The sequence below is a fragment of the Fusarium phalaenopsidis genome (assembly GCF_050370095.1).
Source record: "Fusarium phalaenopsidis strain FUZ10S chromosome Unknown contig_32376, whole genome shotgun sequence".
Taxonomy (NCBI): domain Eukaryota; kingdom Fungi; phylum Ascomycota; class Sordariomycetes; order Hypocreales; family Nectriaceae; genus Fusarium; species Fusarium phalaenopsidis.
This window is the reverse complement of record NW_028145382.1, coordinates 516,952-543,397: the sequence shown is the minus strand read 5'-3', so window position 1 is coordinate 543,397 and position 26,446 is coordinate 516,952. Positions and strand designations below refer to the sequence as shown.

At 51.8% G+C, this 26,446-nt stretch overlaps 11 protein-coding genes across 11 annotated transcripts; 5 read left to right on the top strand and 6 right to left on the bottom strand.

Annotated features, from left to right (window-relative positions):
* Window positions 1-227: 227 nt before the first annotated feature.
* Window positions 228-2,318, top strand: LRP88_14796 (glycoside hydrolase family 31 protein; the record flags this gene model as incomplete). The annotated part of the gene is made up of 2 exons (XM_083251131.1): window positions 228-1,167; window positions 1,219-2,318. The coding sequence occupies 2 exons, from the start codon at window positions 228-230 to the stop codon at window positions 2,316-2,318; spliced, it is 2,040 nt and encodes a 679-aa protein (XP_083093166.1).
* A 121-nt stretch (window positions 2,319-2,439) lies between these two features.
* LRP88_14795 (uncharacterized protein) lies at window positions 2,440-6,807 on the bottom strand (the record flags this gene model as incomplete). Its single annotated transcript, XM_083251130.1, has 1 exon — window positions 2,440-6,807. The coding sequence occupies one exon, from the start codon at window positions 6,805-6,807 to the stop codon at window positions 2,440-2,442; it is 4,368 nt and encodes a 1,455-aa protein (XP_083093165.1).
* Window positions 6,808-9,008: 2,201 nt separating this feature from the next.
* Window positions 9,009-10,434, bottom strand: LRP88_14794 (uncharacterized protein; the record flags this gene model as incomplete). Its single annotated transcript, XM_083251129.1, has 2 exons — window positions 9,009-10,014; window positions 10,076-10,434. 2 exons carry the CDS (start codon window positions 10,432-10,434, stop codon window positions 9,009-9,011), a joined length of 1,365 nt encoding a protein of 454 aa, XP_083093164.1.
* Window positions 10,435-11,331: 897 nt separating this feature from the next.
* Window positions 11,332-12,654, top strand: LRP88_14793 (uncharacterized protein; the record flags this gene model as incomplete). The annotated part of the gene is made up of 3 exons (XM_083251128.1): window positions 11,332-11,657; window positions 11,732-11,850; window positions 11,906-12,654. 3 exons carry the CDS (start codon window positions 11,332-11,334, stop codon window positions 12,652-12,654), a joined length of 1,194 nt encoding a protein of 397 aa, XP_083093163.1.
* A 433-nt stretch (window positions 12,655-13,087) lies between these two features.
* Window positions 13,088-14,541, bottom strand: LRP88_14792 (uncharacterized protein; the record flags this gene model as incomplete). The annotated part of the gene is made up of 2 exons (XM_083251127.1): window positions 13,088-13,153; window positions 13,207-14,541. 2 exons carry the CDS (start codon window positions 14,539-14,541, stop codon window positions 13,088-13,090), a joined length of 1,401 nt encoding a protein of 466 aa, XP_083093162.1.
* Window positions 14,542-17,084: 2,543 nt separating this feature from the next.
* LRP88_14791 (zinc finger CCCH domain-containing protein) lies at window positions 17,085-18,614 on the top strand (the record flags this gene model as incomplete). Its single annotated transcript, XM_083251126.1, has 1 exon — window positions 17,085-18,614. The coding sequence occupies one exon, from the start codon at window positions 17,085-17,087 to the stop codon at window positions 18,612-18,614; it is 1,530 nt and encodes a 509-aa protein (XP_083093161.1).
* An 821-nt stretch (window positions 18,615-19,435) lies between these two features.
* On the bottom strand, window positions 19,436-20,923 carry LRP88_14790 (uncharacterized protein; the record flags this gene model as incomplete). The annotated part of the gene is made up of 1 exon (XM_083251125.1): window positions 19,436-20,923. The coding sequence occupies one exon, from the start codon at window positions 20,921-20,923 to the stop codon at window positions 19,436-19,438; it is 1,488 nt and encodes a 495-aa protein (XP_083093160.1).
* Window positions 20,924-21,552: 629 nt separating this feature from the next.
* LRP88_14789 (uncharacterized protein) lies at window positions 21,553-22,587 on the top strand (the record flags this gene model as incomplete). Its single annotated transcript, XM_083251124.1, has 1 exon — window positions 21,553-22,587. The coding sequence occupies one exon, from the start codon at window positions 21,553-21,555 to the stop codon at window positions 22,585-22,587; it is 1,035 nt and encodes a 344-aa protein (XP_083093159.1).
* Window positions 22,588-22,904: 317 nt separating this feature from the next.
* LRP88_14788 (DODA-type extradiol aromatic ring-opening family dioxygenase) lies at window positions 22,905-23,627 on the bottom strand (the record flags this gene model as incomplete). Its single annotated transcript, XM_083251123.1, has 2 exons — window positions 22,905-23,110; window positions 23,159-23,627. The coding sequence occupies 2 exons, from the start codon at window positions 23,625-23,627 to the stop codon at window positions 22,905-22,907; spliced, it is 675 nt and encodes a 224-aa protein (XP_083093158.1).
* A 651-nt stretch (window positions 23,628-24,278) lies between these two features.
* On the top strand, window positions 24,279-25,033 carry LRP88_14787 (uncharacterized protein; the record flags this gene model as incomplete). The annotated part of the gene is made up of 2 exons (XM_083251122.1): window positions 24,279-24,814; window positions 24,871-25,033. The coding sequence occupies 2 exons, from the start codon at window positions 24,279-24,281 to the stop codon at window positions 25,031-25,033; spliced, it is 699 nt and encodes a 232-aa protein (XP_083093157.1).
* Window positions 25,034-25,126: 93 nt separating this feature from the next.
* On the bottom strand, window positions 25,127-26,191 carry LRP88_14786 (uncharacterized protein; the record flags this gene model as incomplete). Its single annotated transcript, XM_083251121.1, has 1 exon — window positions 25,127-26,191. One exon carries the CDS (start codon window positions 26,189-26,191, stop codon window positions 25,127-25,129), a length of 1,065 nt encoding a protein of 354 aa, XP_083093156.1.
* Between the last annotated feature and the right edge of the window lie 255 nt (window positions 26,192-26,446).

Sequence of the window (26,446 nt, the reverse complement as noted above, 5' to 3'; positions counted from 1 at the left end):
GGGAAGCTTCGTATCGATCTCTGTTTGGACCGCTTCCGAGCTGCAATGTCGATCTTCAGGGACATTCTGCCTAATATCATGGCCCATTTGCTATTGGTTCATATTATGACTCGGTCCATTTCTTGGTGGTATTAAACCTTTCCCTGAATATTCCCGTTCGAGGAAACTGCCATCCCATTCCAGCATCAACACACCAGCATAATTTACCCTTGTTACTATCCCTGGCCATGGCTTCTTCCACTGCCGGCAACCAAGAGTACGGGACTAGACCCGACCCTGCCTTCACCAATGAAAGCAACCGCCGTCTCGGGTTCCGCTTCGATGCCGAGATCCTCTACATTGAGCCATGGGGTCCTGACTCTCTTCGAATCCGGGCGACTTGCCTAGCCACTCTCCCCGAGAGAGAATGGGCTCTGACTGAGAAGCCGTCTACGTCAACGCCAGTAATTGACATTCAAGGCAGCTCGGCCTCGATCACTAACGGCAAGATCAAAGCCGACATCAGCCGCCGCGGCAAGATTGTCATCTCAAACACCAAGACGGGCAAGGTCCTTCTGGAAGAATTTGCCCGTCACCGTCTGGACATTCTCGACCCGAAATGCAGTTCTCTCAGAATCCAAGCTCGCGAGTGGAAGCCTCGTCTGGGGTCCCCCGACTATCACTTGACAATGCGCTTCGAGTCCCAAGACCCCGATGAGCGCATCTACGGCATGGGTCAGTACCAGCAACCATTCCTCAACTTGAAGGGGGCGGATCTGGAGCTTGCACAACGGAACTCGCAAGCGACTGTCCCTTTTGCACTCTCAAGTCTCGGGTATGGATTTCTCTGGAACAACCCTGGAGTTGGTCGAGCCGTCTTCAGCAAGCTCACGACAACTTTTGAGGCGTACTCGACCGACATGCTGGATTACTGGGTTGTCGCTGGTGACACGCCCGCTGAGATCATCCAGGCCTACACGGGCGTCACTGGTCGAGTGCCGATGATGCCCGAGTATGGACTGGGATTCTGGCAGTGCAAGCTTCGTTACCAGACTCAAGAGGAGTTGTTGGAGGTCGCACGCGAGTACAAGAGACGAGAGTTGCCGATTGACCTCATCGTGTGCGACTACTTCCACTGGCCAAACCAGGGAGACTGGAAATTTGATCCTACGTTTTGGCCTGACCCTGGTGAGTACTTGCCTCTTTCTAGTCGTATATCCACACGCTAACGATGTAAAGATGCCATGGTTGCTGAGTTGAAGGCTTTGAACATTGAATTGATGGTTTCCATCTGGCCCACCGTAGAGAAGGACTCAGAGAACTACGACGACATGCTTCGTCGGGGCCTCCTCATCCGACAAGACAGAGGCATTCGGGCTGCCATGGAAGGTCGCGGATACGCAATCCACTACGATGCCACAAACCCCGAAGCAAGACAATTTGTCTGGGACGCTGTCAAGCGCAACTACTACGACAAGGGCATCAAAGTGTTCTGGCTCGATGAAGCTGAACCTGAGTATACTGTCTACGACTTTGACATTTACCGCTATGCAGCAGGGCCTAACTTGTCCATCGGTAACATCTACCCCTACGACTACGCTAAGGGCTTCTACGAAGGCCAGAAGGAAGCCGGTCAAGAGAACATCGTCAACCTGCTTCGATGTGCTTGGGCTGGAAGTCAAAAGTTTGGTGCCCTTGTTTGGTCTGGGGATATTGCGTCGAGCTGGGGCAGTCTACGTAACCAGTTGGCTGCTGGGCTGAACATGGGTATTGCCGGCTTGGCCTGGTTCACTACTGATATTGGCGGGTTCCACGGTGGTGATCCCGATGAGCCAGCATTCCGAGAACTTTTTGTCCGATGGTTCCAGTGGGGAACTTTTTGCCCAGTTATGAGACTACATGGAGACAGAGAACCCAAGCAGCCGAGACTGGGCACCACAGGAGGAAGCTTCTGTCTCTCTGGTGGTCCTAACGAGGTTTGGTCTTATGGTGAAGAGGTGTACGGGATCTGCAAGAAATACCTCAACGTCCGTGAAGAGCTGAGGGAGTACACGAGGGGTTTGATGAAGTCTGCTCATGAAAAGGGTGATCCTCTGATGCGTCCTTGCTTCTATGACTTCCCAAGGGACGGCAAGTGTTGGACTCTTGAGGATCAGTACATGTATGGGCCCAAGTATCTGGTAGCACCGATCCTTAACCCAGGACAGAAGACTAGGGATGTGTATCTTCCTGGTGAGGGCATTCAGTGGAAGGGTGCAGATGGGAAAGTTTACGAAGGAGGCAAGACGGTGTCTGTGGAGTGCCCCCTCAATACCATGCCCGTGTTTACAAGGGACTAAGCATAGGGGGAGACACAAGTCCAACGTGACAAAATGAGAAATTGTACGCTACAAAATAGATTCTAACAGACAAGCAAGACAATCCCAAACATAAACTCATCATCTCGTGTTCTCCCTTTCATCACTCCACCTCCATCCACATCGCCTGCAACCTCGCAATCTGCATCCAATCACCCCCACTATTCGCATCCGCCATACCAGCATGCATATTGTTCATCATCTGCGCAGCCGTTGCACCGTGCTCAGTCTCATAATACCCAAGAGAGCTGTTCCCATGTAGATACCCATCCGTTGTTCCCGAGATAGCCGCCATGGAGTTCATGCCTTGGTACATGAGACTCAACTGGCCCTGGTGCATGGCGTTTTGCATCTTGAGCATCTTCATGCCCTGGATAAATTCGATCTGGGGGACCGTTGCGTTGTAGACTTCCATGCGCTTGGTGCCGAATGCTCTGAACTCGTTCAACGCTGCTTCGGATTCTATAGAGCCAGGGGGTCCAGCGGCGCAGACTTCAAGCCACATCTTGCGCATTCTCGGTGACCAAATTTGACAGACGAGGGCTCGCTCATCGTATACATTCTTGACGGGAAGAGAGTCCGCGAGGGGTGTATCGGCCACGAAGCTTAGGTAGCAATCCGGGCAGAAGAGGGCCTCGCCATATCCCCACCATCTTCCCTTCTCTCTATGCTTGATGCCAGGGCACAAAGGCACGCTGGCCCATTTCTTGACGTAGTCCGAGTAATAACTGAAGACTCCCTTGTCGAGTGCTTCGGCAAACTTGAGGAGGAACACACCAAAGCGGGAGCCCGAAGGGCAAAAGTTGCACACAATATCGATGGTCTGATCTCGCTCCGTCTGCTCAAAGAAGTGACCGACGCCTGCAGGAATTAGGATAGCATTGTAGCATGCTTCGCAGATATTCAGGTCAGGACATCCGCCTGCCACAGTCCACCACTTGCCCCGTATAATACCATGCTTGGTACAAGGAACAAGACTGAGAATGGCATTAGCAGCGTTCCAGAGGACGTCAAAGTTGCGCTGGTAGATCGCCCCCTCCAGAGCAAACTGCATAGAAATCTCGTTGTCTGCAAAATCACAGGTCCATCGTTCGCCGAGTTGTGCCAGGAAGCCGTCAAAGCCAGCTGGTCGTTGATAGGGCTCAAACTCGCCGTTGAACCTCGTCAACACCAGTTTGTCCAGGTAGCACGCCTCGCAGACGTACATGTCCTTGATCTTGCGGCGTGGGAGGTACCAAGTGCGACTGCTGGCCTCGACAACCTCGCCTTCGCAGACCGGAAGCTCAAGACGCTTCTTGGCGGCGGCTACGAAGCCTTGCCAGTCATTCTGCTTTGCCGTCTGTGTCACCATTTTCTGGACGTATGGGATGGCCATGTCGCACGTCCACTTCTCCTCTTGCGGATGAGGCCGAGAAGGTGAGAATTGATGCTCAAAAGATGTTCCCACCACATGATCCTCGTAACAGGCTTCACACGTAACGAAGCCATTGATTTCGTTCTGTGCCATCTGGAACCATTTGAAGCCCTCAGCCCCAGTGACTTGGGCCTTGCCCTTGCAGGCAAGAACCTCTGGGCGCTTCTTCATGTAAGCACGGAGAGCGCTCAGGTCGTTGCTCTGAAGAGCCTGTGGCCAGAGGACCTCCTTCACACGAGGGACGTAGAAGCCACAGCTAGTCGCAGAACCATCAGGTTGCTTGACTCTCTCGAACTGTCCAGCGAGATGTGTTGCTGCGATGTGATCGGCGTGGCATCTGGTGCATACGAAAAACTCCGGAACATCTGGGAGGTGGTACCAGTCGAGTGAGTATCCCACAACTCTGTTCTCAGGGCAGTATGGCATCGCCTGCCAATCAGGACCCGTAGCTTGATAAGCCGGTGGCCCTCGTGGGAGTTCTTGTCCACCATATTGTGTCGCTGGGTACTGCTGTCCTCCTTGAACGTTGAGGGTGTTCATTTGACTCGATAGTGCAGCAACAGGGTCTTGCTGAGGGGCATATTGAGGTGCAGGAGGCACTCCCATCCCTGGTTGAACATACGATGGCTGGCCAGGTGGTGGAGCGTAGTATTGACCTGCTGGAGCGGTTGAGGCTGGCACCGTCGTAGTGGCCGCAGGCGGTTCCGCTGATGGGATGGGCGGACGAGGTACAGGCGCAAAGTACTGTTCATGCTCGGTACGCGAAGCAAGAGCTTCAGGCTGTGGACGAGGGACGGGCTGGAAGTATTGCTCATGTTCCTGTCTGTTCTCAATAGCTTGAGGAGCTGGTCGAGGAACAGGCTGAAAATGCTGTTCATGTTCATGTCGGTTCTCGATAGGCTGAGGAGGTGGGCGAGGGACAGGTTGAAAGTATTGTTCATGCTCATGGTTCTGCGAAGGAGCAGCTTGAGGGACTGGCTGCGCGCTTTGCTGGTTTCTAACTCCGAGATCGTTCGGTGGTGCAGGAGCTGGAACGGGAACAGAAACCGCTGGAGTAGAGGCGACACCAGGCTGATATCCACCGACTGGTGGAGGAGGGGGATAGTAGTTCGAAGCAGGAGTGTCCTGGACAATAGCCTGTATGTTCGCAGCTTGCTCTGGCACAGGAGCTCCAGTGCCGGGAGGTGGAGGAGGGTAATATTGGTGCTGAGTCGCTGCTGGGCTTGCTTGGTAGGTTGGTTGACTACTTGGTGTTTGCGGCGTCTGCGAGGCTGGATCATAAGGAGCACTGTAGACCTGAGAGTTAGGTTCTGCTGTTGTCGTTGGTACCGGCCCAGGAGCACCTGGAACTGGAGTTGGGCCTGGAGGAACTCCATGCGGCGGAGGTGGATAGTAGTGATGCTGGTTAGCAGCCGGGCTAGTGTGTTGTGCAGGTTGCGTGGCTTGAGCCTGGACATGTGCCGTTGGGTCTTGATGAGCAGGATAGTAGTGGTTCTGTGCCGGGGATGGAATCGCGGGTTGTTGAGCAGGTAGATGGGGGCTAGCGTCTTGGGGAAGCGCCATCGGAGTCTGCTGAGGCAACAGTGTTGGGGTCTGGTATGGCGGTGGGATTGCCTGGGGAGGGTATTGAGCATCGTGAGGAGCCACTTGACTGACACTAGCTTGTGCATGATGACCTGGGGTACCTGGAGTTGCCTGCTGAGATGGCATTCCGGGAGCTGGCGGCGGCGGCTGCGGAACGGCCTGCAGATTATAGGGAGCATGAAAGTTTCCGTGTTCAGTAGGTGACGTCGGCTCAACGGGAGGGACTTGGTAGGCTGGCTGGGCAGGCTGTTGTGTCGCAGCGGGTTGACCATAAGGGGGAACAGTGTGAGGAGACGATGTCGTCACTGGCGACTGAACAACCGGCTGCTGTGGGCTCGTGTAGCCGCCCTGCTGGGGAGCCGGTGATTGCTGATACTGAGGGGGCGCAGAAGGAGAAGGATGAATCGGAGTGGGACTGGCATACTGAGTTGGCGGCGCAGTATAAGATGGCTGATACGGCTGCCCAGCGTGAGGAGCCTGCCCAACAGCATGTTGTCCTTGACCAGGAACAGCCCCGGGTGGTGATTGAACCGGTGACTGAATCGTCGCCCCATGCGGAAACGGGAAGCTGTTGTGGTGTTGCAGGTGCTGGTATGGAGAGGAGGTATCGGGAGGCGACTGAACCAAAGGACCAGTCACATAGGTTGGCCCCGAGTTATACGGCTGTTGGGTTGCAGGAGGAACCTGAGCGGTACCCGGAAGAGAAGCATGTTGCCCAGGCGGTGTTGGGGGATGATGGTAAGTGCGAGAAGGCTTCTTGGTAGGCGGGTTGTAAGCCTGAGGTTGCGGAGGTGCACTAACACTTCCCTGCTCGTGTCCATGCTGCAGTGGAAAGGTCTGGGCGTGTTGAACAGAACCCTGAGCATGATGCTGTTGATAGGTGGTAACCGGATGAGGAGCCGAGTAAGTGCCGGTCGAAGGCGGTGCACTCGGGGCCGAAGTTGAAGAGGAGGCACCAGGAGTGCCACCTGGATACTTGTTCTTGATGTTACTGGCGAGATCGCCGAGAAGACCCTTGCCCACTTTGTAGAAAGATTTAGCAGTGGACTGGATAGCCGCTGGGGTGGATGGCGGGGCGGAGAAGACAGGGCCAGTGGGCTGCTGGGCTACTGGCGCCGGAGCAAGTGCCTGTCCGTATGGTAGGGACTGCCCAGGAACACCGGAATGCTGGTGAGGACTGTACGAGGCCGGTTGAGGAGTTTGACCAAGCTGCTGCCCTGGAGCAGGTGTCTGTCCATATGGCAGGGGCTGTCCAGGGACTCCTGGGTGCTGTTGAGGGTTATACGGGGCTGGCTGAGGGGCCTGGCCAAGCTGTTGGCCTGGGGCAGGTGTCTGTCCATAGGGCGACGGCTGGTAGGGTTGTCCATAGCCTGCGGGATGTTGTTGGGGAGCATATGGAGCTGGTTGAGGTGGCTGACCAGCCTCCTGCCCCGGAGGAGACGGATAGTAGTTGTACTGGGGTTGATTCGACATCGTGTCTACCGGAAGCTATCCGCTCGAAAGTGACTAGACTCAGTAACCTCCAGCGACAAAGCCGTATAACCGACCGTCACTGCCAAGTCAAAGCAGAACACAATGCCACGACTCCTCAAGAAGGAATTCACAGATAAATATGCCGCTCCCCAATGGCTGCGGGTCTAGACCGGTCCACGCATTTCAGCTGGAACCGCTAGTTCCACACGTGCAAGGCATAATTCCGACACCGTACAAGGCTTCCCAGGGTCCTACTGGCTGATTGGAGACGAGCCCTCCACTCTGCTTACCCCAGAGTCGGGGTTTTGGAGAGCCCGGAGGCGTTTTTGAGGGTTTGATGGGCGGCTGTGCTGGCGGTTGATTTGAAACGTTGCACTGGGGCCTTGTATTTTTGCAGGTCTGCGAATCCTTCACCATTCAACGTTGGCGAGGCTATCAAAATATCGGTTGCCTGTACTGATGTGGAAAAATAGTTCTGTAAATGACAATCCTATGACTCAAATCTAATACGTGAGTCCCGAACTCGCAACCTCTTTTGCTACCCAGCACCAAATGCTTGTTGGATGCGGTCCAGACTCTGGGTCTTTACACCGACCATTTTTTAATAATTCCTCAATCCATGGCCCTGGGTGCTGTTTAGCATGTCATCCATATCTTTGGGGTTAAATAAGCCACGAATTCGCGACTCTCTCATTCACGCTTCATCACGAACATCTGGTATACTTACCAACCCCCAAAACAGTCGCATTGCTTGCTAAGACTTGAACTATTTTCGCCGTCAATTAAGCTCCAAATTATGTTTGAGACACATGTAATACAGGTTTCTTGTCAGGTTAATCGAGGTGTTGCGTTGGAGATCAAGGAGCCGGATGATCTTCCAACCTTCCCTCTAGGCATGGAGAACGAACCGCTCAACTCGATTTCATGATTCGCAATGCCGACTAATACCCTCGGTGTGCGAATCGAGCCCAGCCAGTTTAGTTCCTTCGTTCTTGCCGCCACCCAGCATCCAACGCACCTTCACATCGTGGAAATGTTTCATCACTGACCGCGCCTTCACTTCGCCCATTCTCTGCTGGGCGCCCAACCCTCCTTTCTCTCTCTCCTCTTCACATCTTTGCAGTCCCCCATCTTGGTCTGACACATCATCACCTATCAGTCTTTGCAGGATTCCCACACGCATCTTATTGAGCAACATCAAGCATCGCCTTCCTCGAGCATCACGAGCAACGCATAATGTCGAATCCTCCCTATCCCATCGGAACCGACAACCACCCAGAGCCCGTCCGGTACTAGGTGGACCTGCAGGGGGAGAGGCGACACATTTTCCTGCCCGTTTGCCTCGAGACATCGGAAGAGCTCGACGTATACGAAATGACCGTGTCCAATGGAAACGAGCAAATCACTCAGCTCCGGAATGTCAACTATACATCCCATATAATTGACACATACCCTCACTCTCTAGTCGTCTTCATTAACGGAGCTCGTCCTCGATCAACAGGTCCATCAACGGCTCCACTCTCTTGGACCGTGACGTTTGCACCAAAGTCACGCCACAACCTCTCTGGGACTCTGGACTCTCACGTCCATCGAACCGTCATTTGCGCCAGGTGAGAAGCCATTCTCAGATTCCTGGAATTTGTGAAATCGGAGAGCTTCGACGACTGATGGCGAAAAGTCATCGTTGTGGTCTCTAACGATATCCCTATGGCAAGACTGGTGGAGTTTTTGGAAACTAACGCCTCCAACTACAATTATCTCCCTGCAACGAACCATACCACCGAACAAGGGAGGGCCGAGGTCATATCCCAAGAGCTCAAGGAAATATGGATGGTGAAGAATGGGTTGAACGTCGAGTTCTGGCTTGTGCCAAAGAAACAGATTGTGGCACCCTTGGCGGCCGCTTCCAACGGGTTGGGTTCGAGTGAATCGTCGGAACAGTGGCAGTAGGGGGTAAAAGTTGCAGATGTATCAAACATTAGCATAGAAATGCTGACAGACGTACTTGTTTTGAAAGATTGCAGAGTATGGCGTTTCAAATACGCTCGTTGACCAGGGTGTGATTCGATAAGAAGGGACTATGCTCCAGAAGATCCAGCGCGATAGTATCTGGGGTATGATCTTGCGAGGTCTGTATGGTGTTTGTATTCTCAATTCCTTGCCAGCTATTTCTCTTCGCGTATCTGCCAGTGCCTAGCTCTCTAGGGTTTCCTATCCAGGAGCGATTCCTCAAGCTTCCAGAACTTCACAAGATCCTCCATGTGAGGGCGTTCGTTCGGGTCCTTTTCCATGCATCGCTCGACCATCTCAATCCAGTGAGGGGGTATGTTGTGCTTGACATCCCAGGTTACTCGAACATCGTTGGGGTGCTTGACCTCGTCAAACCCGCCGACAGTCTGTGTTAGGAGCATCCACATAGTTCTTCCCAGAGAAAACACTTCAGCAAGCTCAGTGGCTCTGGGAAAGGTAGCCTGCCATTCCGGAAACACATTCCATGAATGAAAGGTCGCTGGCTCGCTCCCTTTAGGCATGTTGCAACGCGGTGGGCCAGTGTACTTGCTGTAGACCAGTCGAGTGCCTTCATCCGTAGCCTCCTCATTGACATCCCAAGTTCCGTCCGCCTCCGGGGCAAGTGTGGTTGCGGGCGCACCGCTTTGCTCCCAATCAATGAGGAGTAGTTCTCCCCATGGACGAACAAGAAAGTTTCCAGGGTTGATGTCCATGTGGAAGGTATGCAGAAAGCGGTGCGTGTGTGCGACCACTCGAGACATTTCGTAGCACCATCCGGCTTTGTCTTTGAGCAAAATCTGTGTCTTGCCTGAATTTGCTTTTTCGATTACTAAAGCCAGGTCGCCTTGCTTGTAGAGAGTTGACAAGTGGCCCATAAGTACTTCGTTACCATTCGAGTCGCGAATTGAGACAATCATCTCAGGGAGTGGCTGAATGTTGGGATGCGGTGGCATGTCAGCAACCAGTTTGCTCGATCGCCGCCAAGTCTCCACCATGGAACGAATAATCTCGTTGTCGTCATCATGAAATTGCAAATAAGTCGCGAAATCAATGCCCTTGAAAAAGCAATTTATCGAGGTCCCGGCGGGTATACGGACATGGGCCCCCTTGGTGCATCCCCTTCTACCCAGGGACTTGAGTAGATCGACCTTAGTGATGTCGATGGTGAGAGCAGAGTCGGCAGGGGGGACCAGGTCGCTTCGCTTGATGTGTAAGGAGGCCGAGGTATTCATCAAATAGAGGCGACCGATAAACACACCAAATAAATCCTTCCTTATCATCAGAGGAGAGATCGATCACTGTGCCGGGCGTAAAGGCGTTCGGGTCGGTGGCGCAACGAGACCAAACGGTGGCGATGGAGGACCAGATGGCGCTTCGCATCGCGGCTCGATTTGGGAAGCTCAAAGCGTCATCGTGGATGTTTATATCGTGGTAGAAGTTGATGATACGGTTCGCCAGTGATTTCGGCGACTGTCGGGGATTCCTGTAGAAGCGGAAAATCGGCACACTCCCAAGTCTGACACCGAAGACTTGGGCGTAGACAACTGTTTCGTTTTTATCACCCCAGATGCTATCTGGAGAGAAGCCAAGGTTCTTAAGATGCATTTGCTTGGTCATGATGAATGGTCATAGAAGAAGATAGGTGTGGGCGAGAAGAACAGTGGGAAGTTGATGCTTTGAAGAGGGTTCATTGTTGTGAGCTAGGGAGTTGGTGTAACCACTCAACAGGTCACGTGGAAAGAGTCCTGAGGTACCTGTTTATGAAGCATTCGCTTGACCAAGTGAATATATATGCCCATATTTGCAGGTACTGCTCCGAAGACATTGTCGTGTCGTACGGTTGAAGAACTTGTGGGACATCAGCTGAACAGAGACATGGAGGAAACCATGGCTTCACATTTTCCTACCAGGGACATAACAACAAGGGCTTATCTATATATCTAATGTTCAGCACTTTAAGGTCCACGTCTTTTAGTATAATTCTGAGTCTAACTTATACCCATCAGCCATCATGTAGGCTAGGTTGGCAGAGATATCTTATCAGTGCCGCTGGGAGGCATGGTTCCCCGCACCGTCGGCCTGCTCAAGCATCAAGCCTAGTCACCACCATGCAATAGTTTTAAATGCAGTACTTGGGATTGACTGTGACTTCCGAGCCGCTTGCCACTAAATATTCATGCAAGTCATGGCAATCTGGCATCCCTCAGAGTCCAGGAGGCTTGGGACCGCTCGGCAGGACCTTGAACTCTATTGGGGTTCAAATCCGAGAGCTGCTCGGGAATTCTGGGAAGTGCGGTCCGTAAGCCGCTCATTGGTCAAGAAAGCCGAATGCTCATAGAATCAACAAGTGCTTGACAATCGAAGGGCGTCAAGTCAATAGCGTCGGAAACTTAACGATGCCAGAAGCTACCCAGTGATGATGGTGGCTTCGTTATCGCCATCCTCTACTTAAATACCCAAACCCCTCTTCGACCATAGTGTTTACACATTGTAGCCCCCATCTGTCGAGCCAATATGATATTTCACAAGATCAAATCTGACCCAGGCCTGGCCCCTGATGGCGGCACTCGAGCTTGGCTCCAGGTCGTTGCTGGGTGTCTCATCAATGCCCTCACTTGGGGATACTCGGCATCCTTTGGCGTCTACCAGCTTTACTACACCACAGAATTCGACTTTCCTCCATCTCAAGTCTCATGGATCGGTTCGATACAAGTCTTTTTGACATTCTTCGTGGGAGTGCTCTCTGGCAGGTCGGCCGACGCTGGGTTGGCTCAACAGACAGTCCTCCTTGGGTGCCTTATGGGAGTACTCGGGACGTTCATGACGAGTCTAGCGACGACGTATTGGCAAATCTTCCTTGCACAGGGTTTATGCACGGGTCTGGGTATGGGGTTGATGTACATGCCCACGGTAGCCGTCATCAGCTCCTACTTTCAGAAGAAACGAGCTTGGCTTTGACCACCTCGGCTTCTGGAAGCGGGGTTGGAAGCATCGTGTTTCCTTTGGTGGTGCAGAACTTACAGACCAAACTTGGTAAGTCCTTCGATCCAGCCGATTTGTCATGTCATCATTGATTGACTGCCCACAGGGTTCGCATGGGCCGTTCGTGTCCAAGCCTTCATCGCCCTCTTCTTCTCCATCATCATCATCAGTCTACTCAAACCCCGTCTACCACCACGAAAATCCGGCCCCCTAATGGAGTTGCGTGCATTCTTGGAGCCATCATACTCCTTCTTCACAATCGGCATGTTCTTTATCTTCTGGCCTCTTTACTTTGCCTTCTTCTACGTCAACACGTACGCGACCTCCAAGATTGGCGTATCTGGCGTTACAGCCGCCAACCTGCTGGTGATCATCAATGCCGTCGGAATACCCTCGCGCCCTCTGCTGGGTTTCTTATCAGACAGGTGGTTTGGCCCACTTCCAACACTCGTCGCGTCAAGCACATTCTTGGCGTGCATGCTCTTTGTCTGGATCTCGGTCAAATCGCTTGGTGGAATGTACGCTTGGGTTGTGATATATGGAATAGCCACAGGAGGCACACAGGGGATTTTTGTCGGGGCTTTGGCATCACTAACCAAGGACCCATCAAAGATGGGGACGAGGTTTGGTATGGTGTTTTCGGTGCTTGGCTTTTGCACGCTGGCAGGACCGCCCACCGCAGGCGGAATGATTGAGAACATGAATGGAAGTTTCTTGGGGGCGCAAATATGGGCTGGGGTGGTGACTATTACTGGTACTCTCTTCATTGTCGCAGCGCTATTGGCGGACAAGAGGGCAAATGCTAAGGACTCTCCTAGAGAAGGGGAGGGCGAGAGCTCTTCAGGTACGCCATGAGCGCATGGTACGTGAGACAGAATACAGACCAAAAGTTTCTATTAGGACATGCGAAAAATATATCCAGTAGCTCCTTGATATTCAGGACTCCTAACCTATCAAATTCTTATTCGCAGAGACGCTTGGCACAGTAGCAAAGGTGGTTTAACAAAAAACTTGGTACCGAGCCCACTACGGTATAAGACTGCAGTTGTTTGATCAATCAGAGAAAACAGCGAGTTTATAAAGTAGCATGATTGCTTTACTACACTAAACGCCTATGAAACCGACCAAATATGCAAGGTATCAAGCTTATAACTTCAAACAACGAGCAGGGTATCGAGGCGTCCAAGTCATGACTGTTCCGTTGCATCCATCATCTCTCCTCCATAACCTTTCCTGTCGCAATATCCGATTATCATTCCGCCATAAAGAACAAAAGAAATTGTGTTCGCTACAGGTCGACTTCATATGGCGGGAGAATGTAGTCACCAACATCCTGTTCGCCATCGATTTGTGTCTGGGTACGATGTCAGCGTCCATTAACCTCGGCTTTCATGCGTTTTGACTTACATAATGAGGAATTCCATCTAGTTGTGGTGAGTTGCAGCCCTCGACTGCGATTTGAAGAGGGAGTGTCAGGGCAAGGCTCGACCCATGAGGCCCAGTAGTCAAGATGATTCGGATGGTGTAGGTTCGAGACACAAGACACGAAAAGAACGTCGGAAGAAGGACCTTCTTGTCGGGACCAGAGAGTTCAAATGGGACATTGAGCGTTGCTTTGTGTTTGATAGATGCCGTCTTCATGATGTCGTCGCTTCGGGAACTCCGTCTTGATCGACTGCTCGATGCCCCAGCTGATTCCTGGCTGTCGTTGGAGTATTCGGAGCCTCTTCGGGAATTCTCTCCCGACGATGGATGCTGTTCCCATTCCAACTTCTCCTGTTTGTCCAGCACAATCGCATCGTCGATGAAGTAGGTCAATATCGGATTGGGCATTCCCACAGGGTGCTTGTGCTGGTCCGGCAGGAAGTTGATGTGCCCTGTGGAATAATGAGTCGATGCCTGCAGAGATGCCGCCTTGGCATAGACTTCGGGCGGTGTCGCTTTTGACGATGCTGGCCAGAACTCGAGCTCAACAGCGACAGAGGCTTGCGACGGTTGAAGCTTATCCGCGGAGAGCACAACAGGATCTGGCTGGACAGCCGTGACCCTCAGGTGACCAATTTTGGCTGAGAGAAAGTCTTTTCGCACTAACTTCTCTTGCGATAGCTGGTAATTGGGGTTTGCGGGGTGAATGTGAAGAGGCGGTTGTTCAGGGAAGAAGGGCATGACTTTGACGGGGTGGCGAGCCTGGATAGCTTCCGGCTTGCCTTTCTTGCCGAGTTTATCCTTCAAGGTGATTTTCGCTTTCACAGCGTAGTCGATGGTGATGGAATGTATGGAGAGGTCGTCGTGCTCCCAAGATCCAATTGTGGGGGGCGGTTGGAGATGTCGATCCCTGATCACCGGGTTCCTATTTCTGCAAGAGGCGCTAGGAAGCTGATAAGGGATCACAAAGGAGAATGGGATCGTGTAAGGCAATCCAGCCAGGAGAACTCCAGATTCGGGAAGAGAGTCCTCGGGAATCGGCATCTTCAGCTCCAAGAAGGTGTGTGTGGCGCGAGGTGCCTCCCGCTGAAGCATCTGAACCAGAGTCGAAGTAGAACCAGCAAACACAACCTCAAGGGACTCAAAAGATAGATCTGTCGGAGGAGTGATGGTCACAGTTCCAGTGACAGATGAACCGGACGTATAGACCTTGGATTCAAAATGTCCATTGACGCTGATTTCGATGGGAGAATCCGTCTTCACCAGAGAGGGCACCCAACTCCTCCCCCGAGGCTTGGCGAGAGCGTGAGGCGACATGGCTTCGGCAACTGATAAGCTCGTAGAGACGAGAAAGAGGCCGTTTGACGTCTAGCAAAGATGAAAACGAATCTTAGGGACATTCAGCTTCACGATAGAACAGCGATACCGGTCCTTTTGAATGAAGAAGGGAGGGTAAAGATGCCCTCCCATTAGCTGATCATTCTTCCGTCACATCTTCCGTCACCCTCTGGGCCAACACATGACCCCATCCAAGACGCCAAGGTCACTACCCCTCTCATTGGTGGTTCTGGCCGAAGCCACGGCGCGGCGGATTGAATGGCACGATTTGATTGGTTGGAAAAGCCGATGGCTGGCCGCAGACTTATCGCCCAGTTTTTTCTAATCGAGTGCGCCCTGACATTGACACGAGGGAAAGGAGAGCTGATGAATCAACAGGGCTGATTAATTAGGTTCTATCACACTATTTTAGGCATTATCAACGCTCTAGCATGATGCAGGGTCCTCGAATACTAAGGTAGCTAGGTTGGATGGAACGCGCCCTTCCTTTGGCGAGCAATCAACGGAAGAGGGACGAGAGTCAACAACGGACTGGAACGTGAAATAAAACCCGAGATATCATCTCTCGCTTGTAACGTGGAGTCGATTCTTCCGTGAACATGCCATTATTGTCGAGAATATGGAGCAGCTGGTCGAATCGCCGAGATCTGGTGGATAGATGGGGGTTCAGTAATTACCGAGAGGAATTGCGCAACATTGCACTCCCGAATCGTAAAACCGACGATGCTGGAGCAAAAAAGACAAGAAGGAATCATTTTCTCTTGCGACAGCAACATCTAAGCCTGCCTCTGCCCCTTGAGACTCAACGTCTTGTGCCAGCGGCTGGTTGGCGCATCTATTCTGGATGGCTGCTTCACACTCAACATGCAACTGTAGTCAGTAACACCCTATGCAAGGCGCATTCAGTCGCCAGTGGATACAACAAAAATTTCCATGGAACTTTGTTCCTGGTCCATCTTCCGATCTGCCCACCGAGACTGATCCACTCGGTAGGGCGTAAGGAGAAGTGGACGCCCTTGCGAGCTCGGAAAGTGCCTCGAGTTTTTGGTGGAAACAAAACGTAAGCACAACTCCACTGGAAAGGCGTGGGAGAACCGCCTTTTGACATTTCTAGAACCAGGGCATATAGATTATTAATGTTACATAGGTAGTTCCGGGGTTTCAGCTCTAAACAGGCTGGGCTGGTTCATGTCGTATCCACCATCTCGGTCCCACTGCCGAGATCGTCGGGACGGTTGAACCCACGCTCGGACCAGGATCTTCCAGGTCTTGACTTGGACGTCAAAGTAGACACTCAGATGTTGGGATCGATGGTCTCCTGAATTGTAATCCTAGCAGTATGAGTTTGTGGGGATGAACCGTGAAGCCTCCCCTAAACACTCTGGTCCTGGCTGTTTGGAGGCGAAACAATAAGCCCTTGTACCTACCACCTAGAATCGGTCGATTGCCTGTTAAAGCAGGGGACTGTCGACTCGATCTATGTTCTCTACCTCGGCCAATCATTCTTATCGCCTCGACGATTGAACTCAAGTAACATCAATCGCGGAATTCTAACTCAGCGAGAGGGGAAGCACGTGGCTGGATTTGATCAAGGTGCGGGGTCTTTCTCATGAAAAAGCGCCGGGGGATGTTGAATGGAACACAAAGTATGCTCACACAGAAAGCCCGAAAAACGATCTCGTCTCTTTCATCTTACTGATCATGTCAAAAGGTCAGGGCCCTAAAAGTGAGGAATAAGATCCGAAAGTTGGTTCAGGGAGTGCTGTGATGGCCAATAAGGGCACACACAAGGACGGTTCCCAAGCTTCATCTGTTTAGCTGCAGCTAGCCGTCTGGATGAGACAGCAATTTTCATACTCTCTTTCCATGGCATAAACTTCATTCATTTTTACCCAGAGGAAAACATCTTATGTTAAACCTCAAGGAAATGTTATCGGCCGATTCAATGACCGTTATAGACCAATCTGGGACCAAATGATGAAGCCGTTTGCGGAACACCGTTTGCTCTCGGGTAGCCCGACCGCGTGAGGTTTAGCATGTACAGTGCGAAGATGGTGAACAACCTCTTTGTTTGGGCAGACACCGCCCCCTCTGCGTAACATCAAGTCAAGCCCCTTTGGCTTTTAATTTGCTGAATAGAAATACGTGGCATTTTTCTTGCTATCTTTGCTTTTTGTGCATCAGTCTGTTAAACAGAGCCTGATCAGGGCACGGCATTTCCCCTCTGACTCTGAGTGCTGGGAATTAGCACGTGACAGGGTGAGTCAGCAGCATCAGGCAGGCTCTGCTATTGTCGCCTCATTCTGTCAGGCACTCTGTCTTTGTCCCGCACTCTGCATCAGCTCAGCAGCGACGAGCAGCGCCATCCTGTCTCTCTTTCTGAGTGTTTCTAGGAGAGAGTCATCGGCGGCACATACCATTTCCGGCACATACTTGCGATAGTATTCATCTCATCTCGTCCAGACTGTGAGACCATCAATCGGCGATGCGGGGCCGATCGCCAAGTGCCCTTTGTCGCGACCATGCTTCCTGATGAGACAATCGACAAGGCGGCTGAGAAGCTTGCCGCGTATCGGAGCAACGATGTCCTCTCCGAGATCCTGGATCAGTATCAGGTCCTTATTGACAACTACCGCCGTCTGAAGAGCGATTACGAAGAGGAACGAGAGGGGAGAGAGCGATACAAACAGCTCGCCCGTGGCCAGGAGCGCAATCCCTTTGCCCTCGTCGTCATTGACGGAGACGGCTATATCTTTGACGACCACTTTGTCGGCTCGGGAGAGGAGGGAGGTAGCAGAGCCGCCAAACAACTTATCGACAGCGTCAAAAGCAGCCTCCGCCGCAAGGGACTCGAGAGCTGCGAGGTCATGGTGCGCGTCTACGCTAATCTTGTGGGCTTGTCCAAGTCTCTCTGTAAGAACGGGCTTTGCGGCGCCGAAAAGCGTTCCCTCGCGTCCTTTGTCGCAGGCTTCAACAGATCTTATGGCCTGGCCGACTTTATCGACGCCGGTGAACTAAAAGAAAATGCCGACTTCAAGCTCAAGGCCATCCTCCGCCTCTACGCCGACAATGCCCAGTGCAAGCACATCTACTTTGCCGCCTGCCACGACGTGGGCTATGTCTCCGACCTTACTCCCTTTAGGGGTAACCAAGATAGGTTTACCCTGATCCGCACCCCGAGCTTGCTCTTCCACAAGGAGTTTGAGAAGCTCGGTATGAACATTGAAGATCTCCACGGCGTCTTCCGCCAGAATCCCCTCACGTACGCTGCTCCGTCTCAGAGCAAGCTCAACAGCTCATCCACCAAACTCAACCTGGCATCTACGAACCTGTCTAACGGGGGTTCCGCCAGCAACGATGCCGTCTGTCAGTTTTACAACGTCGGCAAATGCAGATATGGAAATAGCTGCCGGCTCGCCCATATCGACACCAAAACTTCGTCTCATACGAGCCAGAACAGCACCCCGTCCCCTTCTATCGGTAACGGCCCAAAACCGGATAGAAACCTCAACAGTGACTGGCGCCGTGGCTCTAGCAACTCCATCTCCAAGGTCAATATCGAATCACTGCCTAGGAAGGAAGATATCCCAGAAGGCTTTGTCGCTGTCAACTATGTCGATGAACGTCTCGACGCCTTCTTGCCCACGCCTTCCGGCGACTCTATCAAAAAGCTCAAGGCGTTATCTGCCGAGAAGAGATTCTGCAACAATAAGCAGCTGTTTGACGCCTGCGACAATGACGCCTGCGAGTACGACCACACCCCAATCGCCGAGGAGCTCAAGCCGGCCCTCGAGTGCCTCGCGCGCTCAGTCCCGTGCTCTAGACGAGGCGGGTGCCGAAAGGCTAACTGCGTATACGGGCACGTCTGCCAAAAGGCTGATTGTCGTCACCGAGGTGGCAAAGGCTACTGCCGATTCCCCAGCAGAACATGTTTGGGAGAATACTCTGTCACCAACTACGTCGAAGCCAACGACTCCCCTATGATGTCGCCCTCCATGGATTCGGAGGACGCGCGAAACGCCGAAAACGGTGGCACGAACCTGTGGGAATAGGTTTGGTATGTTTGAATACCTCGGTAGGAGAGGTATACGGAAAAGTTGGTCGTCCAGCCATGAATGCTGGTTTAACTTGTCTTGTTTCTCTATTCTTGCTAACCCGCTTCTCGATTGGCAATACTGAGGGAAGTGGGAGTAAAAAAACAGATAGTTGCTGGAATCAACTGATATCGTCTCTTTACTCGTTCGTATGTTTTACCTCTTCAACTGACTTGCTCTGCCAACGCCTGTCTCTGAAATTTCGACAGGGCCCAGCTGGCCTCAAAGACTGCACAGCCCGGTTCAATTGAGGGGTATTGATGCTTGGCCATGACCTCAAACACCGCCGCGTTACCCATTACTGTGACAGGGCCTGCATCTGTCGCTTACTGATAATTGTTACTGGACGCCTCTTCGTCACAAATGAATTTTCGGCACCTGCAATTCCGCTTCGCCACTCTGCGTAGCTGTCAGTCTGCTGTTTTGAAGGCAGTCAGGATAAAGGATCAATAGCGCATGAAATCATAGGGAGGAGACGTCACTACGATCACGTAGGTTGACGATAATCGTGGGGGATAATGGAAATGAGTTGCATTGAATTAAATGCTGACACTCTGTTAAATATTGACTTGATGTTTTCATTGATGCCCTGCGTTTGACGTCATGTATTAACAACTGCGTCTTTTGCTGTCGTCGTTGTATACCTCTTTCGGACCGTCATTGATGACAAGAAAGAACACTCTGGCTTTACCCGTGACATAAGAAGAGTTGAGTTCGTCAATGCGAAGAGTATTAGAAGAGGGCTTCTCAGCCTATAAACCCCCTGATAGATCATGCGTCTACCAGTCGTAGTCGTCTTTCTCAATTGCCCCCTCCATCCACACCAACTCACCCCCCTTGTGATATCGCATCCAATCGTAAACGCTGCTTTTGAAGCGGAGAGATACCCGGCTTTCTAGAAACGCCTCATGCCAGTCCTGCAGGTTCTGAACCGCCACGTCGTACCTATCACTGTTATACGGCTTATCGAAACTCTGCGGTCTCCAACCTGGGTAGACAATCTTGACCGTCTCGAGATTCTGCAGCGCCCCCTCCGCCACCTTTCTTCCGATACCTATGATGCATCTTGAGCATCCTGTCGTGTCTGATTTCTGCAAGATGAGGTTGAGATGCTTGACTGAGGGAGGGATGATGTCTGCTGTGCAAGGGGAAACCGTGGGCTCCTTGAGGTTCCCGTAACGCGGATCACACTGGCAGATGCCCTCTAGACTGACGTATAACGACTCTAAAGCCGTGAAACTGGCTAGCATTGGCGCCTTGACTTCATCGGGCTCACACCATGTATCTGAAAAGTCCAGCTCGAGATGCTTCAGGTGTTTCGCCACTGGCTGCAGTCCTAGGAGAAAGTCCTTTATGGAAACATCATGATCAACGAACCCAGGGGCACCAGAAGAGGGATTTGCAGAGAAGGAAAAAAACTTTAAGCTTGGAGTATGCTTAAGCATCTCGCAGAGGGCGCCGTAGTGGGAGTTTGGAGCAGTGCCCTCGAACGTGCACCATTGGAGTCGCAGTGTTGTGAGGTTGCGCAGAGCAGGTTTGATGGGGTTGATATCGAATCGCTCGTATTCTGAAAAGCCGATGATTGAGTCCAAGTTTAGTTGCTCCAGCTTTGGCATGACGCCTAGCAGGGCCATGATGTGGTCATCGGTTAGGGAGGTGGTTGTCCTGCATGGTCGCGTTACGCTCAGGTGGCGGACATTCTCAAAGCCTGTGCCATCGCCGAGTTTTCCCAGACGTCTGGTGAGATATTTGAGGTCTGCTCCTGGCCAATCGTTGTAGTCGAATCTCTCAAGGGTCAACTTTTCTATCTTGGGAGCTCGCGCCATGAACAGTTCAGCGATGAGAGAGTGTTCAAGGCTCAGGCCCTCGTTCTGAGCTTGCGCCAAGTCAAAGTTTTGACTGACGGCGGCCAGGAGTTTGCGGGTAGTTTCCACCGCAGGGTTCAAAACCTCTTTGTCCCCCTGGTAGTACGGCAGCTCCCACTCTCTGATGTAGTTCCCCAGACTTGGGTGAATGTCGAGGAGTTTGTGAAGGCCTTCATTTGACATGTGATTTTCGGGGATGTGAAGCATGATGGGTAAGGCGATGGAGCGTAGGCGCTTCGAGGTGAGCGTGAGAGACTCTAAGCCGTCTTCGCGGGCTCTGCGATGTTGGTAGCCGCGGGTGGCGTAGCAATGGGGGCAGAGAGTTTCGAGGATGGGCTGCAAGAGCTCATCTGGTAGTGTTTCAAGAGACGCAGGGGTCTTGGTGTTGCGTTGAAGAGCCATTGTAAATGTGATGTGACAAAGTATTGAATGCTTGAATGAGACTGGTGATGGTGTTTTGGTCGTGTTATATGGTTGAGTTGACGCGCCAAACTGCCTTGTCTGTGCACTCGATCGAGTGGTGTTTATTGGCTGAAGTTGGTTTTGTGGGTTGGTTCCGTTGAAGGATGCGGTGTTGAGTCACTTCGGCGACACAGATTTAATTACAGGGTCTTGACCCTTCAATTTGGTTTCTTGGCCAGCACAAATCTCTTATGCAACTTGGGCCATCTGGTAGCTCGTGCAATACCCAATTGTTTTGTTGTAAGCAGTCCATGCTCTAATCTGATACCTCAAGCAACGTGTTTGCAAGTTGGAAACGCCACTATTAGTACCATACGATTAGTGGCTTCCATTCAAGGTCAAATCCAGCCTGCATGAGGTGCTCCCCGGAGGGCGGTGAGACGGGGCAGAAACGAGACTCCAAGGCACCGACAAGCATCTTAATTTCGTCATCAACACCAAAATTTGAAGAGCCTGCGACCTGTAGCTCTGATATCAACTCGATACCATTACTGCAGACGAATGAGCCACTGGTAGCGACATTCTTAACGCTCTCCTGTCTTGGTGAGCGAACAACCCAACACGACATAATGAAACCCCCCGCTACGGACTACGACTCGGATGATGAGGTCTTGATCGACAACACAGAGGCTCTTACTCTTCGTTCCAAAAAGACGGATCGTCAAAAGAAGAAACTAGAGCGCAAAACCAAGAAAAAAGCTTCCAAGCCTCATCTGCTGTCTCTCTACCCAGAGCTCATCATCGAGATTCTGACCCATTTGCGACCCTCGGATATCATCTCATATCAGCAGACTTGCCACTCAGCAAAGGCATTTGTTGAGCAACACGACTCGTCTATCGCAAGATCCATCATCTCTTATCGGTACTCTGTCCTTGCGCGGTGCTTTCCGAGACCCGTCTTTCTGGACACGGTTGACCGCAAATATCACGACGTCATGTTGAGTGAGCGCCGCCAGAAGCTTCTCACCATTCATCGCAAGCCATATGCGCACATTGCAAGCCACGATGCGTCAATACTCTGCTCGTGTCTGACGTGCGTCTTGGCTTGGAATAATCTCTGTCTTATTGTCGACCTTTCACACTGGATAAACTCGGCCATCGCACACAGAAAACCAATCCCGATGATCCCACGTGGCCAGAACCCGGAATGGAACGTGGAACTCGTCGAAAAGCACGCCAGTGTTGTCCGGAGGGCACTCAAGTCTCCAATTTGGTACGCTCTCCTCCTGCAACGGCATCTGCAGTCCACTGTCTTTGGGATTCGACGGTACACGTCCAAGGATGGAGAGGCGGGATTTGGCCTTGACGATGACGATGTTGCGGCTGAGACGGATGCCTTTTGTGCCCGAGATGGGCCTCCGAGCTACGAGTTTCCGCTACATCGCGATACATATTATTCGTTGCAGACCTATCTGCCAAATCGGATCTGGAAGAAGGAAGAGGACGAGTGGCGGTATCAGCCGGCAGATCAGCACTTTAGGGATCTGGAGTGGATGGTGGCAATGCAAAATAAATGGATTACACCTGTGGCGGAGGTAAAGGAGGATGAAGAAGAGGTGAAACAAGAGCAGCCAGTCAGTCAAGAAGTGACAAACATTGAATAAACGATAGATGCATGCTGAACAAAGTTCTGTTCTACTCAACGGCTCCAAAGCGGTATTGCGCCCAACTCAAACTCCTCTCTGGTAAAGTCCAGAGTCTTTCACCTCGGTCTGACCCTGCAGCGCCTGCAGCAACATACAGGGGAAGAATGTGCTCCAGTGTCGGATGTGCCTCTCTGGCTTCGCTGCCTCTTATCAAGGCCGACATGGTTGCCCGCCTCTCATCTGGATCCGACGTCACGGCGTCTTTGAGCGCTTCGTCAAAGGTATACGCGTACCTGAACTTGATTAGCAGTGTGTGGTATTGCTCATGACTTGGCTTACGGCATGGTCCTTCCAGATGCCCTCATCGCTCTGTAGTCACGCAGGTTGTGGACTGCCATTCCGGCACCAATGATGAGAATTCCTTCATCCCGTAGACTTTCAAGAGCTTGTCCCATGTGGTAATGTTGGTTCCAGTCCTCGTTTCCGAAGAGTGAGACTTGAACGATTGGGACATTCAATGGGTTCTTGATGGGATCAAAAGCTATTCTGTTAGTAAGAACAGTCACAGAAGAGTTAGGAGATTACCCACCAACCGTGAACCCCGCCCAGACTCCATGATCAAGGCCTCTCTCGACCCTCTCGACATCTATGTTTGCATCTTGTAACTTTGCGATGATCTTTTCAGCAAGTTCAGGGCTTCCATTGTTGGGGTAGTCGTATTTGTAGTAATGAGGCGGAAAGCCGTAGAAGTCATAGATCAGATCTGTTTCTTCAGCAGCATTGATCTGAATTGTAGACGGCCCAGCTTGCCAATGAGCAGAAAAGACGACAGCTGCTTTCGGCTTGACTTTGGTTGTAATCTCCCTGCCGACGGCTACAAGTTGGGCATAAGCAGGGTGATCTGTCTCTTCCATAAAGTTGGGTCCACCGATTCCGAGGAAGTACACCGGTGTGCGAGCTGGTTTCTGCAACGATAAGAGAGACGTCATGGTGCTCGCTTGACCGCTGTTATCTGAACAAGGGTGGAAGTGGTAGAGGAAGGGAACAGAAAAAGCCATTGGCGGGATATCAATGTTGAAGAGTATGGGATGAGCTGGCAAGGCTAAGACAGTGGCATGGCTAGATTTGAATCAGGAAAAAGCTGTCCAGGGTTTATGAACCGCAACTCAACGCTTCTCTCGGATGGAACAAAAAGCTTACGAATCGTTGCATGACGACGACTTGGCCAGTTAGATGATAGCCAGTACGAGGCGTTCCTATCCGGGTTGTACTTAACACCCGAGCGCCTTTCCCGCGCGCTTTGTGGGGATGGCTAGTTCGGATCATCCGGATGCCAGCTTCATTGGATATGATCCATGTTCTGGGCAAGACCTGGGCTTTCCCGCGCGGGTTGTGGGTCTCGTATGGACTTGCGAGCGGCCATGTTTGGAACCATGTTGTTTTGGGTTTGGGATTTCGTCTAGTGCTACTCTACCTCGGTGAGCCACGGTTCTTCCATGCTGGTACCCCGAATTTCTTGATCCGGAGGTGAGTTCCCGCGCGGCTTGTGGAGTCCATGGGCACTCTGGTCGGCTTCACGAGCTGGTACATCAACATGTCTACGTTTCAGGCTATAAGTAGATGGCCTCTCTCTTCGGAAAAGTATCCATCTTGCATCTTCATATTTCGTCTCACATATGAACCTCAATCTCATTTTCGAAAAAACAACAATGGCTACTAGCCCTGTACTTCTCATCCTTGGAGCCGGCCCTAGAATCGGCGCTTCTGTCGCCGACAGGTTCGCCCTTGACGGCTACAAAGTCGCCATTGCGAGCCGCAGCGGCACTGACTCCAAGAACGAAAAGGGGTTCCTCTCACTCAAGGCAGACTTGGGCAAGCCCGACTCCATTCCGGCCATCTTTGACGCCGTCAAAGTTGAGTTCCATGCTGCTCCTAGCGTTGTTGTCTACAACGCCCCTGCATACACGTACCCGCCGGACAAGGACTCTGCTTTTTCAATTCCAGTTGAGAGCTTTGTGGCTGACTTGAACGTCAACACCGTGACCCCTTATGTCGCGGCGCAGCAGGCCGTGGCTGGGTGGGAGACGTTGCCCGACGAGAGCAAGAAGTCCTTCATCTACACGGGCAACATCTTGAACACCACCGTTTTTCCTGTCGCAATGATGCTGGATCTTGGAGTTGGCAAGTCAGCCTCGTCGTATTGGATTGAGGCTGCTGACATCCTTTACAAGACTCGAGGGTTCCGGTATGTAGTCCTGCGTAAAGTATACCCTTGACGGCTTCTAATGCTTGGATATCTAGATTCTTCTATGCCGATGAACGTACCGAAGATGGCAAGATTATCGGAAAAGATGTGGATGGCACTGCGCATGCCGAATTTTACGCGCAGTTGGCGAAGCAGGAGGAGGATATCCCGTGCCAGGCTACGTTTGTGAAGAACAAGGGGTACGTTGGATTCAACTGATGTGTTGAAGCCTCAAGAAAGATTTCAATTGGAGCATACAAACCAGATAAACTACTCTCCTTGACTTCTTCGAGAGAATCCGCAGACTTCTCCTTAAACAAGTAACACTAAATCACCATGACCATTGAAGCACGTGGCCAGATCGCGCCCCATATCATATCCCTCTCTCCAGACCTTTTCCATTATTTCGAGTGCCTTGCAGACTGTGCCAAAAACACTTGGTGGCCGAAGTTCCTCAACGATCGCTCGGAAACGACGCTCTTGTGTTGGCTCGGCGAGGCAGCCTGCGACGCAGAATGGCCACACCATTGTGCGCAGCAAAGCCCGTGGTAAAGCTGGGCTCTCGACAAGTTTGAGTATGCCTTCGACGTTGTGGCGTATATCGACACTCGCTGGCTGCCAGCTGGATACAACGACAGACAGGTAGATAAGTGCTCCGTGAGCCCAGACCTTGGTGACGAGGGAGCTCTGGGCGGCTCGTGTCTTTGACTGTTGCTCGTCATACCCTGTGATAACATTGAATTGCTTTTGGCGTTTGTCTGTACCTTTGCTTTCGTTCGCTTCGAGCCCAGCAAGTCGGGTTTCCAAGGAGGTTTTGATCGCCTTGGCGATACGAACCATTTCCATCATATCGAGACTCCCTGCTCTTTTGCAATCTTGCTTCCATGCGTCCAGTGAGGCAATTTCTCCCATCTGGACGAGTACACAGTTTTGACAGCCGACAACAGTCTCTAGGTCAACCGCAGGACCGGCCTGATCCCCATCATCAAGTAAGCTTTGGTGGTATTCGTAAAGCTTTGGTTTCTGCTGAAGCACCGTGCTAGCAACGATATCTTCAAAAAGCAGGAGAGCTGAAGAAAAGCGAAATGCGGATTGTTCGGCGCTTGGTACCTCGAGCCTTTCTGCGATTTGTGACGACGGTCCCAGGCGACTGATCACCGCGGAGAAGCTTGACCGGGAATCAGATGATCCAGCGTTGTCGAGAAGTTGCTTGAAAAGAGCTACAGCACCGTTGAGGTGCGCCTGGCAGTTGTCAAAGCTCAGAAGAGAAGTCTCGTATCGCTGGAGTTGCATAATGCCCGCTAGGATACGAATAGCGCCATGGACATGCTCCATGATATTGGAACCCTGGATGGCTTGTAGAGACTTTCCTAGCATACTAAAAGCATCCCTTGTTTGTTCGAGCACGGTCTTCCAATCTGCGTCTTGCCCCTGTGCGAGAGAGAAGAAATATGAACTCTGGCACCGGGTTGCTTGTCGTACCACTGGGCTGCTTATCATCATTTCCAAGATCCAAGCTTTTCCACCTTCGAGCAGCGAAGGATTGTAGAAAGGGAACAAGAAAGGGAGCAGATTATCAAGGTAGAATGTGAGGAGGAAAGTGTCGGGTCTGCTGAAGGTTATAGTATTGTT